The 14,657-nt window shown below is 45.1% G+C and overlaps 1 protein-coding gene across 1 annotated transcript in view; it reads right to left on the bottom strand.

Annotated features, from left to right (window-relative positions):
• Positions 1-10,927: 10,927 nt before the first annotated feature.
• The window catches only part of slc7a4 (solute carrier family 7 member 4), a 15,590-nt gene continuing 11,860 nt past the window's right edge, over positions 10,928-14,657 (bottom strand). Inside the window, exon 8 of the mRNA XM_063194140.1 lies at positions 10,928-11,413. Within this exon, the coding sequence (XP_063050210.1) occupies positions 11,160-11,413 (254 nt within the window). The 3' untranslated portion in view covers positions 10,928-11,159. The remainder of the gene's footprint in view (positions 11,414-14,657) is intronic.

The following is a 14,657-nucleotide window of genomic DNA, read 5'->3' as shown; positions in this document are numbered from 1 at the left end:
CCCCTGTACTCCTCTTCCTGACCGTCTCTTATACACCCCACAATTGCAGTGTCATCTGAAAACTTCTGCATGTGACATGTCCCAGAATTGTAGCTGAAGTCATTGGTATACAGGGTGAAGAGCACGGGGGAGAGAACCGTTCCTTGTGGCGCTCCTGTGCTGCTAATCACTGTCTCCGATGTTATGTCACCCATCCTCACAAACTGGGGCCGCCGCTCTGTGAGGTAATCAGTTATCCAGGTCACCAGGCTAGGCTGCACTCCAATCCGCACCAATTTCTCTCTCAGCAGCAGTGGTTGTATGGTGTTGAATGCGCTGGAGAAGTCAAAAAACATGATTCTCACAGCACAGCCACCCTTATCCAAGTGAGCATGTACCCTGTGAAGAAGATACAGGATAGCATCCTCCACTCCCACGTTCTCTTGGTAGGCGAACTGCAGAGGATCCAGTGCGTGGCGTACCTGGGGCTTCAGTAAGTTGCGCAGCAGCACTCGTTCAAAAGTTTTCATTAGGTGTGAGGTGAGGGCAACCGGTCTGTAATCATTAAGTTCTTTGGGGTGAGTTTTCTTTGGAACAGGTACCAGGCATGATGTTTTCCACAAGATAGGAACTTTGCTTTCTTGTAGACTCCTATTGAAAAGGTGATGAAGGGGCTCAGCTAATTCCTCAGCACATGTCTTTAGCAGTCTTGCACAGATGCCATCAGGGCCGGCCGCCTTGGACTTAAGTCTTTTCAGTGTCCCTCTAAAGGGGGATTCATACTAGTCGTGAGTGGCGCTAGTCTCCTTCATACTTCACTCACGACGATGGCGCGCGCCGTCACGTGACCTAAAATTTCGACACGCCCCCCGTCGTAAGCTCAAAATTCGGCGCGTGTCGCCACGTCGTGCACACGAGGATTTTTCTAACTTGTCGTGCGCCACCAGCGACCATGCAGGTAGGCAGACAAAGCAGGAGTTGCGAAGAGAGGCTACAACTACTGTAGGCTACTACAGAATGGATCCTGCATCATTTTGAGGATAATAAAATGTCATAGAGAGTTATTTTATCTTCTCTCTTAAATGTTGTTCAGTGAAACAATTGTTTACTTTGTTCAGAAGCACGTTGTGTTCGGCGATCTATTTATAAATTCTGCCGCCAGAACAATGCTCTCACATGGTCTTGGAATGATCTGGCAATGTAGGCTACAACAAAAAAATATATGTTTCAATGTGGTAAGTCACAAGTCAGACGTTCAGTAGCCCTACAGCAGCCGTGTTTGGCTTTCTATTTTATACATCAGTAGAACTCATGCTGCGAGTTGCGAAAAATACTGCCGTTTCTCTCATGAACAGCAGAGGGCACTTCCGACAATGCGAGCAAGGCGCTTTTGAAGTATGAATAGTCTGTCGAAAGTGATGACGTCATTAATGGTTCTCGCGCCACTCGCGACAAAGTGCGCACGTGAAGTATGCAGAGCCCTTAACTTGATCAGTGGTGATTGTCGGCTGTGGGAGTGCTGGGTTGGGGTAAGGGGGGAGTGGGAAAGGGGTGGGTGGTGGGTAAGTTGTTCCAAGACGCAGAAGTGAGGAGCAGGGGAGGGGGATAGAGGTAGTGGGGATTTGTGAGTCTGCTGTGTCCATTGGTGGGGGTACTGCTGCATTGTTGATGGTGGTGGGAGTGGTGACCATAGGCAGAGTAGGAGGGTGTGGGGATGAAGTGTCCCTGTTAGTGAGGCTGGGTGAAGTAGTAACGGGAGTGGGGGGTTGTGAGTGGGTGAGATGGGAGCCTGCTGAAGAGTGGTTGTCAAGTGTGGGCTGGGGGGATTCAGGGGCTATAGAGGTGACAAGGGAAATGCTGCCCTCTGTGCCAGAGTTTCCAAACCGGTTGTAAAAATGGTTTAAATCATTGGACATTGATAGATCACCCTCTGCCATACATCTCTTCTTTCCACACCCAGTGATTTTTTTAATCCCCTGCCATGCCTCTCTAGCATTGTCCTTCATTTTAATTTCCACCTTCTTCCCATATGCCACCTTGGCCTCCTTCAGTCTGCTTTTGAGTTCTCGCTGTACACTCCTCAGTTCAGTCAAGTTTCCTTCCTTAAAAAGCTTCTTTTTCTTATTGAGGAGTTGCTTGACATCTCTGGTTACCCAGGGTTTGTTGTTGTCCTCTTTGGGTCCATTATTGCCTCTGATTCTCATTATGCATGTGACGAGAGCTGCATAAACAAAGTCATAATTAATAAGCAACATGTGTTTGGAAAAGTGTTATCTTCAGGCTTATTGGTTTTCTCACTAAGAAATAAATCTTTATGAACGTAGTCTGCAAATATAGGCTATCAGATAATCTTATGTCATTTAAAAAAAATACTGAAGGGTGGGTGGCAATGAGAGCAAGGCAGGCACCTCACCCCACAATGCAGGCCCTTTATGAGAGAAATGTTCTCCCATCCTGTCACTAGAAACTAAATATCTGCTGTTGGTGTGAGTGCGTGTGTATTGTGCTTACAAAGGACTTATCATGTTTTATTTTATTTATTTATTTATTTATTTATTTTTGGGGGGGGGCGTCGTGTCGGCCCGGCCCGGCCCGGCCCGGCCCGGCCCGGCCCTTTATTGGGAGGAATTTTGAAAAACTGGCCCTCGGGGACTTTTAATTGCTGTAGATGTTCCCATAGGTCAGAAGAGAGGCTTTAGAAATGTGTGGTTCAGAGTAAGGTGGTGGGTGCATGTGTGGGTGGGTAAGGACAAGGAAGACTGTAATCCTTGCATAACTTGTTAATGTGTGTGTGTGTGCGCGCGCGCGTGGGTGTGTGTTTGCGATCTCAACAGTGTTTCTGCTCGGAAAATTAGAAACAGAAAATTAGCTGCTAAGCAGGTCACGATGTGACCTTTACATATTTGGTTTGTGAGGTGTGTGTGTGTGTGTGTGTGTGTGTGTGTGGAGCGAGGAGATGATGGGTGGACAAAAAACAAAAGATTTCATATTCAGGATGTTCTGTTGTAGGCTACCCCAGAAAGTCCATGCCTTCCTGCCTGTTTGCAGAGGTGGACAAACTAGACAGGTAAGGTATCGTACAAGCAAACAAGTAGTCATTAAAGGAGAGTTCCAGTGTAAAATGAAAGTTTCACCATCGATTTCCCATGCCCCAAAATGTATCTAATGATGAGCCAATTCAGGGGAATGCCACACCGTTATGGAGTTAGCTTATTTTAAGCTTTTTGGCGAATAACGGAGCCAATGCATCACGGCGGGGCCAATTTGTAAATATTATTTTCTGATGTTTCCCCGCTATAAACAACCTCAAAAACGCTACACACTTCATCACAAAGGTCTCGTCAATCAAACCGAGGCACAGTTACGATCATAGGACATGGGAAATCGATGGTGAAACTTTCATTTTACGCCGGAACTATCCTTTAATACCTGGATGGATCCAATGACCCATGACTGTGTGTACAGTGTGTGTGTGTTTGTGAGTGTGTGAGTGTGTGTGAGAGCGCGTGCGCGCGTGTGTGCACTGTGACAGAGAGCGAGGGGTGTGAGCAGTGCATTTAGGCTTTTACACATAGGAGATTAGTTCCAATTACTCCCATTAAGGTCAGCTCTACTCTCACCCACGTGACACACACACACTATCTGCCTTGCGACCATTCACACACACATACACACATACAAATCATCTGCTTCACCTTCTCAACCATGAGAGCACTCACACATGCACATCAACGCACGCAGACACACACACACACACACACACACAGTTTTCCATGAAGGCTATGCTGTATGAAATAGTTTGAGTGCACACAGCATATGAAGGCGGCCTACTTCACCTACAGACACACATACTGTACACCCAGTGCTTGAAGTGGGGGGGTAACTCAGGGGAACTCAGTTTCCCCACCTCTTAATTTTCATCATCAGAGTTCCTGCACTTATCTTTTCAGTGCCTTGTCTGGCATAAGGCACAGCATTAAGCCGCATGCCTAATTGATTAAAATGCATTAAATTGCATCTAAGAAGCGCACATTTTCTTGGAGGAGGACCCCAAACCCCCCTCCAAAAATACATCCCCCTTTTTGCTGTCACAGACATGGTCACTCTATTTGGTACTGATGGAATTGTCGGAAAATAAGGGTTCCTGCATTTCTTTTTGGATGGTATTTTCGGACGATCAGGGTTCCTGCACCTCTTTTTTCCACTTCAAGCACTGCATACACCCATATACTATATCCACATTACAGCATTCTCTCTCTCTCTCTCTCTCTCTCTCACACACACACACACACAAAAGTAGTCAGCTGAGACAAAAAAAGAGCTCAAAATGTCACCTCAGAACTGTTTCAAAGTTCTCCATACCATCTCTGAACATCATCAGCCGGTTTACTTTGGTGAAATGTAACCCCTCACTGCCTGATGATGTAATTTGATATCCGTATGAATAAAATAGGAGTAGCCTATGTATATCTCTGGATGAATGAGGAAATTATGATATGCCTGAACACACAGACAAAAATAAAGTAGACCGAGCGATGCTTCAAAACATTTAATCATCACTTAATCACAATCATTTGAACGAAACAAAACAAAAAAAAGAAACGAAACAAAAAGAACACAAATGAAAGATAATACAGAGACCGGGCGGGCGCTGTGATGGCAAGAGGAGAGAGGGGAGAGAGTTTCTCCTCCCAGAGCAGTGGGGAGACAGCAGCCATGGCATTGGGTACAGGTCACTGCACTCAGAGAGAGAGACTGGGGAGAGAGAGAGAGAGAGAGAGAGAGAGAGAGAGAGAGAGAGTGAGGGGAACGGAGGAGAGAGAGAGAGAAATTGAGGAATAAAGGATGCAGAGAGAGAGTGAGGAAAGAAAGGAAGAGAGAGTGACACTAGGGAGAGAGAGGTTCCGAAAGGTTGGAAAGGAAGACAGTAATGGAAGAATAAAGGAAGCAGAAAGAAAGACAGGAGGAAAGACAGAGAGGGAGAGAGGGAGGAGAGCTGGGAGCCTGCCAACAGCCTAAAGGCGTCGCACACTGAACACCTGTCACCTGCTGCTGCCACGGCAACCAAAAGAGAAAGAGGGAAGGCAAGACAGCACAACAAAACACAAAAGAGAAGAGAAACAGAAATAGCATCGCTTTAAAAACTCTTTTCTTTTGACAACACTTATTCCACAGCAGTGTGCAAAAGCAAGAGGGTAATAAATACATTGTGATATTGTTGGGTTTGTGTGTTTTTTTCTTTCATGTGAGTGTGTGCTCTCTTTTTGGTGCTTGCCGACTTCCATTCATACATAATACATAACATGTGCTTCATAGTCAGGGAAACAAAAAAAAATACTTTTGCTTCAAAGTTGACTTGGATCATTTTTTTATGACAAGGCATGATACTCGTAGATGAAAATACGTGTACATATTTCGTACATGTAAATATTTGAAAAGTACATAGCAAACTCACTACGTTTGACACCAACTATAACAGGATAAAAAAAATGAACAGCATCTTCTTTTATAAGTTTATAATGTTACCTTTGGGAATGCTTCAGTGGTGATTACATCATCGTTAAGGCCATTGGGCGATTGTGTCACATATTTACATACAAAGGTAGAGCATATGCACATCTCGAGCCTTGTGGTCTGAACAAGCCATTTTAAAAGACACTCGATCCGTGATCCACTCCACGTCTTGCCAGCTCATCTGCAATATCCACCTCTCGTCTTACAGCCAGGAGACCCGGAGTGGATCACAGCTCACAACAGAATGGAGTTCCACAGGGAGAACAGATAATAGATTAAATAGATAATGAAGTATTAAACAGTAGGTGAGCCACTGGGTCTGAGTGTGATCGTCCAACCATGGCACACAGAAAATAATTCAAAGCACTCATACACAGACAACCGCAAACACACACACACACACACACACACACGCATAAATGTACATTCATATATTGTGTGCACACAGACAGACTGAAGCAAGTGCAGACACACATAGCCTTCACATCAGCTAAAAGTAACGTGAAAGTGTGTGCCCTGCCATGTGTAAACAAAGAAGCGTCAAACTACAAAGCCGGGGAGAAAACAATCTGAGGGTGGCTTAAAAGAGGGGAAGGTCTGGCCCTGCCATGGCCAAACGGTAGGGCACTCGTCTACCATGCGGCAGTTCAATTCCGGCCAGGGTCCTTTGCAAGCCTTCCCTGTCTCTCTCTCCCCACTCGCTTCCTGTCACTCCTTCACTGCCCTATCATAAAAATAAAGTAAAAATATCAACAACAACAAAAGACGGGAAGGTCTAACCCCTGCGCTTCACTGCAGGACACCCTGTACTGACAGCTACATGTGCTCTACTACTGATGTGCTTGTGTGCTAACAAGATCGAGACTGTTGGCTTCAAGGGAGGCAGTAGACTCGTATGATCTATGAATTGATGTGGCCTAGCATAGGTTGATGATAACATGCTGGTCACTTTAGAAAAAAAGGAAATTAAATTTCAGACAGAAATGCAGAAATTAAATATTTAGCGAAACATAATGGTGGATTTGGATGGATGCAGTTAGACATTAGTCGGAGTTGGGGGTGGAAGGGAGTAGAATTCTGAAGCTAAAATTTCAGAACAACAGCAAAACAGCAAAGTAGAGCACTAACAGACTTTCAAGTTAGGACGGTGTAAGCAAATCCACCCTACTGCCATGCGGAAACTAACTGGTACGTGTGCTCTGTGAATGTTTTTGTGCGCATGAGAGAGTACGGCTACATAATCTAGGTCAATCTGGGGTTCTGTCATCTGTAATTCTCAGGGGATTACCAGATGCTGTGTCAGGCTGATGTTTGAGTGTAAAAGGGAAGGATGGAGGGAGGGAGAGAGAGAGAGAGAAAAAGAGAGACAGACATTGGGGGAGGAGAGGCCTGATGTGCAAACAGATATTGTCTAGCGATCTACTACTGTATGTGGGGTGTGTTCCAATATGCGACCTTGCGTCTTCCGCTTGTGCTTGTGACCCCATACCAGGAAGTAATATGTTGTGATGACATCACTGACAACAGCATTTATATTTCAATATCTTGTAAAAGCTCAATTGTAAAGTCATTTTCAAACTGGAGGGTGAATGAAGAATAGTCCCCCAAAAATTGGTTGTGGCTAGGCTGACAGCAGGGAAACTTAATTGTTTTATCCACAGAGGCAGGGCATCAGCAAACCGTGAGGCCACAAGCACAAGTGGAGGACGCAAGGTCGCATATTGGAATGCACACCAAGTGTCTAGCTGTTGCCGGACACATAGCCTGTCCAGAGCTGCAGTGACCATGGCAACAGTCTCTAGGACACCGGCATTGTCTGCCTGTGTATTATGACATAATCACATATGGACGTGCTGAAGAATTACGCAATGTGTACTACATTTGTGCACTATGCAGTGTGCTAGTCAGATAGAAAGCAATTGTAGCAAAGCAACATATGCCTCAAGGGTACTAAATTCATGCTCTGGCTTCCCCATCAAAAGCAGGCTCCTTGGTTTAACAGTCAGAGCACACTCACTACCCTAGTGATCACATCACCATCACACTAATACTCACAGCCTATTAAGTGCACGACTACACCATATGGTTAACAACAAGGCAACATTTTGGACTCGGCTTAGGGCACAGAGTTCATGGGTACTTATGTATCACTGAATGTGATGTCAATAGGCAAAAACATCAGATTGTAGAGGTCATGCCAAATGTTTGGTGCTTTCGATCACAGCCAAGATCAACAGAGGTCTACACTAACTATGAGAGGACCTGTTTAACTTTTATCATATACCCTCATAATGTGCACAGTTCCAACAGTGGAACAATGTACTGGTCATTAAGAAAGACATCAGACAACGGACATAATGCTAAATGTCTGGTGCTTTCGATCATATAGATGCCCAGATCAAGAGAGGTCTACTCTAACTATGAGGGGACCAGTTACTGTAAATTCGTAGCCACATAATACACACAGATCCACCAGTGGACACTGTACTAGTCGTAAAAAAAACCTACTAAAGAGATTACGTCTTTAGTAATACATGTCAACTTGGTTGTCACCATACTGGTAACAAAAAAATGTATTAAAAAAGGGCCTTGTCTTATGTGTAACAGATGCAAGAACTTGATGTGGTAGTGCCATGAAGGAATGTTGTGCTTTGCTACTCCCGTAAGCATCCTCTTCTCTTGAAGATGTGCTTATTAGTGTGTGTGTGTGATGCTGGAGGGGAGCATTATTGTGCTTCCACATGGGTGTTTTGGAAGGGTGTTTTGGTCTACTGTGGAAGGGTGTTTTGGGGGCAGTGTCTACTGTATAGAGCGTGTATGGAACCCAATAAAAAAAAAACTTCTCTCAGAATTCCATGGAATAGACACGGATCTTTGGGGACACGAAATCTGTGTCAGTTTCACGGATTTTGCCAAAATTCCATGCCCCTGGACACGGAATTGTTTTCCATGATTGACTCACAGAAGTGCTTTCTATATTCCCGCTGAGAAAAAAAAGCCTTCAAAGTAGTAGTATTAGGTTGGATATTGTAGTTACTGCAAATTTGACTAAGCAATATCTATAAAACATGACACATTTGGACCACAAAGCTTTTTGACGAGATAAAAGAGGTCTTATGTTCAGTCTTTTCCAGTCTAAACTCAATTTTGACAAAAAAATATGTAGTTACAGCACTTTGCCTTCGTAGGGCAGTAAAGTCATCTAAAGCCATCTAATCTGGGTATCTAATCTGTGTGGGAACAGAACACACTGCAGGGAAACCTGAAACAACTGGAGCAGCACAGGACTGTCATATGATGAAGCGCAAGTGTGTGTGTGTGTGTGTGTGTGTGTGTGTGTGTGTGTGTGTGTGTGTGTGTGTGTGTGTGTGTGTGTGTGTGTGTGTGTGTGTGTGTGTGTGTGTGTGTGTGTGTGTGTGTGTGTGTGTGTGTGTGTAAGAGCAAGTGACAGACCGAGAGAGAAAAGTGTGCACACATGTGTGTGTGTGGGAAAGAGGAAGTGTGTGTGTGTCTCAGTGTACCAATTTGAGTGAACATGGTTGAGAAAGGGAGAGAGAGTGTGTGCGCACATGCATGTGTGTGTGTGTGTGTGTGTGTGTGTGTGTGTGTGTGTGTGTGTGTGTGTGTGTGTGTGTGTGTGTGTGTGTGAGAGAGAGATATAGGTTCAGACCATTTGTCCAAGTAAAGCCCCATTCACACACATCAGCCATGGTGTGGGAATGGGAAAAGTCTGGTGTGTTTGCGCGGTGCGTTTAGGTCTGCATTTGACGCACCAATGGTCTGTGTGTGCTTGTCTTTATGCCATTCTTTTTAATGGGAAAGCGCACAGAATGCCCGACACAGAATGCCCGACACTGTGTGGGAAGTGCAGTCCTACTTGACAGCAATGTGAATGAGCCACCAGCTATCCATCCAAAGGTCCAAAGCACATTGAATATCAATAATTGACATCACCCTCCGATAGCAATTTTAATGAGTGTGAAAGTGTAGAAACCAGGTGAAGCCCTCGACTGAATGTTTAACACCGATGGCCTTTTGGAGATGAAGGTTAAAGCTAACAATATTTACCAATGACAACCACAAAAACACCATTTAAAGCCATTCTCCCCCAATAGCACTCACTGTTACAGAGGTGTTTCAGCAGCATTCACCATCTTCTGAAACAGACACGTAATGTATGCATATGCACGTAAACAGATAGGTGTACACGCACGCACGCACGCACGCACACACATCTGGTTTAGCAGCTACATAAGGAATAAGCACAGACTGGACGGTACAGCAACAAAACCAACGCAACTTTGTGCCGGAAGCATAGATACAGGCGCTATACATGGATACCGTGGAAACTACTGTCATTCAAAAAATGCGCTCATGTGCTTGGCTGCTTAGCATCTTGCCCATCCTCACATCGTGAATATTTGTAAACGGGAAACCTATCTTTGTGCCGGAAGCATAGATACAGTACAGAGCTGACGTCACCATTGGATTGTCCAATCACATCAATCACAGGAAGCCTCAGCAGCCAACAAGTGTGTCCTTGAACCAAACTCAAGGTCACCAGATACTGTATGGGACTGACACAGTCTGACATCAACCAGCAAAATTAAAAGCATCAGGAAATAAATGTTGACCAAACAGTGGGTTCACACGCATAAGGTACACTTAACAAAAAGTAGCAAAGAAGAGAACCCAGCTCCCACTCAAACCCAAAGGCTTTCTGGGATATCAAACAGGGGCTCTGACTGCCACATCAAAGAGTCAGTCTCATTGGCATGACAATTGGAGCACACAGAAGAGATGACTTTGCCTAATCAACACCAGACTATTGTCCCATGTGAGATATTCTGGAGGATACCTATGCAATTAAAAGTGTGATTTACAATTGCCCATGGCCATTTATTGGGCATTACGAATACATCATTCAGCGTATACATTTCCCATAGCCAATCATGTCAGTTGTATTCAAACAAACTGCAAGTCGTTTGTCAAGTCGTGCATGTTCTCGCCTTCCCACCCCTCCTAGCTCTCTCTGTCAGCTGACATGAAACTATTGATGGTGGCAAAGTGCCCTGAGCAGACAAAGGAAGAGATAGTGAGATAAGTCATACAGTACGTACACACACACACACACACACACACACACACACACACACACACACACACACACACACATGCATGCACGCACACATACACACACACACACATCTGTATGCAAGAAAATGAGTTTGGAAAGTGCTGTGTTGTGCTGTGTTCTCAGACCACTCTCAACATGGCTACTGGAACATCCTTTGATCAGCGTTCGTTACTTTTAACCATCAAAGGCCTCTTCAACCATGGTGGACAAATCACCATCCAGACACAAGAGACAACAAAAGAAAGAAAGAAAGAAAGAAAGAAAGAAAGAAAGAAAGAAGCAAGAGGGAAACAGGAAAAAGAGAGCAACGAGAGACAGACGAGAGAGTGAGCGCGGGAAAGAGAAAGGTATAGTACAAAAGGCTTTTACAAAGACCATAAATTACACTTTTAACAATCAGGCAAAAAACAAAAATCACACACACAACCAAATAGCTTGCTTCTTGTGTTGCTTCAAAATACACACACTCACGTCAACACACATACTGTACAGACAATCACACAATCACACGCACACACGCACGCAGATCTCATCTGTTGTTGTGCAGCTGGTCATTGGTGGTGGTGGTGGCAGCTGAGGAGGAGGACGAAGGCGAGGGCTGCGTGTGTGTGTGCGTGTGTGAGTGTGTGTTGTCGTGCCCCTCTGGCTGGATGGACTGCACCGTCTCCACCAGGCTGCCGCTGGGCAGCACCACGTAGCGGGCCGCCACGTCCAGCCCCTGCTGCCGCTCCCGCAGACCCTCCTTGCTGTGGTGGATGCCGTAGCCGAAATACACCAGAAGACCTGCAGGGGACAGGGAGAGGGAGAGAGAGAGAGAGAGAGAACGCGACGTAAAAATGCAGCGATAGCATTTACGTTTACAGTAGATGCAGTGAGGGCAGTCAGTGCGTAAGTGATTAGGGTGCCAGCTTGTAGCCCAAAGGTTGTCAGTCTGAATCTCAACCTACTAGGTTGGTGGGGGGAGTAATTAACCAGTTCTCTCCTCCATCCTTCTCCATGTGTAAGGTACCCCGAACACGGTAGCGTCCCGTCACACTGCACCCTGCTCTTCGCGGACATTGGCGCCGATGTGCTGGGTTGTATTGAAAACAATGGAATTGCACTTTGACGGAGCCAGTATGTGGAGGCCCTAACTCCGCTCAGTGTCTCTGTCTCTTTGAGAGTGCTCTGGGATCAAATACAATCTGGAAGATGTTGAATCAACTATGCACTGCATTTTTATTGTGAAGGAGAGAGAGAGAGAGAGAGAGAGAGAGAGAGAGAGAGAGAGAGAGAGAGAGAGAGAGAGAGAGAGAGAGAGAGAGAGAGAGAGAGAGAGAGAGAGAGAGAGAGAGAGAGAAACAGAGAAATGAAGACGTGGAGATGGAAGAGAGGGAAAGAAAGCGAGGGAGAGATTGAGAGATAAGAAAAAGCTATTGAGTTTCAAGTCTCCCTTAGTACAAATTCAGTCCTGGAAGGTATTGCATGTTTCTATCTGTGTCTGTGTGTGTAAGGTACTTTAGCCATGTTTAATGGGGATCTAGTGTTTAAATAGCTTACTGTTGCTGTAAGGCATTGAGTCTCTACATACAGTAAGGGGATCCTATCACATGTGATCCACTGAATCTACTCATCACACTGAATCCTATTAGAATTGCATCTATCAGCATGGCCAATCAGAAACCAAAACACAGTACAGTAATAGCTAAAACATCTGTTAGTAAGACAGTCAATTGGAACCGTGGTCATGATAAATAGCCAATAAGATGTCTCTTAACACAGCCAATCAGAGAGAGGAGGAGGAAGAAAAACTGGGAAAGCAATGTTTGAAAAAGGATTCAGTTTTCACTCAGGGTAAGAGATCTCTGCACACATACAGTACTCGATGTAGCCTACACCACATCTTATGTCAACAGGACTTCAAATTTCTATTGTAACCACCGTATTACATCAGAAACAACTACAGTAACACTAGAACACTAGAGATGTACAGGATCCAAGATCCGGTTCCGGATCCGGCAGGATAATAGGGTTTTTCAGACTATCCGGATCCGGCAGTGGATCCGGTATCCGTCAGTAACCTAAAAATCAGGATCTGGGGGATCTCTACTTTTTATGTAGGCTTTTTAGTCAGTCTTTCACAACCCCAATCGCTGCATGGAGTGAAAGCCCTTTGGAAGCGGCCGTTGAAGGTAGTGTGGCAGTAAGCCAATGAGTCTTAAAAATAGTTTGCGCCAACGTAATAAAAAAGCCCCATGTGTGCGAGTTGGCTATGTGTTTCAACCCTCTCTCGTAGGATCCGGTATCCGGTTCCGGATCCGGCAGGATCTTAAGCAGTGGATCCGATATCCGGCAGGATCCTAAAAATCAGGATCCGGTGCATCTCTATAGAACACTAATAACCTTTAAACGCAGGCACCTATAGGCCTATGTATGTTGCCACTTCACATTTGTGAAGTTTGTGAACCTTTGCTCTCATGTTACCTGTCCCCCAGCATTCATTTCACGTCTAACTGGGGTGTGGCAGTATTACAGCACACATACTGAACGTAATGGGACAATGAGTTCTCTACTCAGGGTGTAACAAAGCATTGGTATGAAGACCATATAGCCAGGTACTGAATACTATTACATTGCATTTGGCAGACGCCTTATAACCAAAGCGAGAGAGAGAGAGAGAGAGAGAGAGAGAGAGAGAGAGAGAGAGAGAGAGAGAGAGAGAGAGAGAGAGAGAGAGAGAGAGAGAGAGAGAGAGAGAGAGAGAGAGAGAGAAAGCAAGAGAGAGAGCAAGAGCAAGATCCTGTGTGTTCAGAGTCATACAGTATACATTAAATTTTGTGTTTTCTGTTGTGAGGTTGTGTCTGTTGTGTCCAAACAGGTACAGGTGCTGGTGTGATGCGACACTGGGAAGGTTGAAACGGTAATACTTATGTAAACACTGAATATATGGACTGTTTACACAGGTATACTCTGTCTCTCTTCACCTGTACAAAAGGAGCAGGGGAGGCACACACACACACACACACACACACACACACACACACACACACACACACACACACACACACACACACACACACACACACACACACACACACACACACACACACACACACACACACACACACACACTTTTAGCCTAAGCAGCTGCATCTACTGTACATGTTTGCATGTGGTGTGGAACATTTGTTCAGTCACTCACGCTGGCCTTGGAAAAGCCACGCTCAATAATCTGAGGATGCAGTGTGTGTGTGTGTGTGTGTGTGTGTGTGTGTGTGTGTGTGTGTGTGTGTGTGTGTGTGTGTGTCAGGGCTTAACACTAACACCCGCCAGGTAGCCAAATGCGGGTGAAAGTCGGCGTTGGCTAGTAGATACCGAAGGTTCACTAGCCATTCTGGCGGGTCCGTTACTATTCTGAATGATGAGGCACCGCATTTTGTAGTTTTTTTCTTCGGACCGTCTTTGCTTCAAAAGCAATACAATGCAATTTCGCGAGCCTACAATACCCATGAAGCACCCGTGTCACGTGTCACCTGTGTCTCACGCAAGCCAGGAATCTGATAGAGCTAGTCTTGCGAAGAGGAGTGACAGCGAGCTACCGGCACATCAGCGTGCGTTTGGAAATGTCACTGAAAACCTTGTCGTGAAAATAAAGTAGCGAAGTTCATCTCAACTGACCTGTTTTGCGATCTGTCATTAGTACAATACTTAGTAGTAGTGGATATTAAAATGACCAAAGCGAGAGGAAAACACGTCAGTCTGTCTTACTCTTGTGAAAGTCTCAAGACTGATTAGCGCAGTGATAAGACAAGGACACATGCGGCATTAATAATGTTTGGTCTAAATTATTTTCTGATTTGCCTGTAGGCCTATGTCTTCATACCTTAATATTCCTCCATGTTTCTTGTGCTGTTGTTCCCGACTGTCAAACCGTTCTTAAAAAACGCGCAGTAGTAGCCTTCCAGACTGCACAAAAGCCTCCCATTGCATCCCTTCGCATGTGCCCGTCTCGCGCCCGTTTGTAGGACTATTTTAAACAACTCATTAT

The sequence above is a fragment of the Engraulis encrasicolus genome, chromosome 3 (genome assembly GCF_034702125.1).
Source record: "Engraulis encrasicolus isolate BLACKSEA-1 chromosome 3, IST_EnEncr_1.0, whole genome shotgun sequence".
NCBI classification, from domain to species: Eukaryota; Metazoa; Chordata; class Actinopteri; order Clupeiformes; family Engraulidae; genus Engraulis; species Engraulis encrasicolus.
The sequence above is the reverse complement of the archived record's forward strand: the minus strand, read 5'-3'. Positions and strand labels throughout refer to the sequence as shown.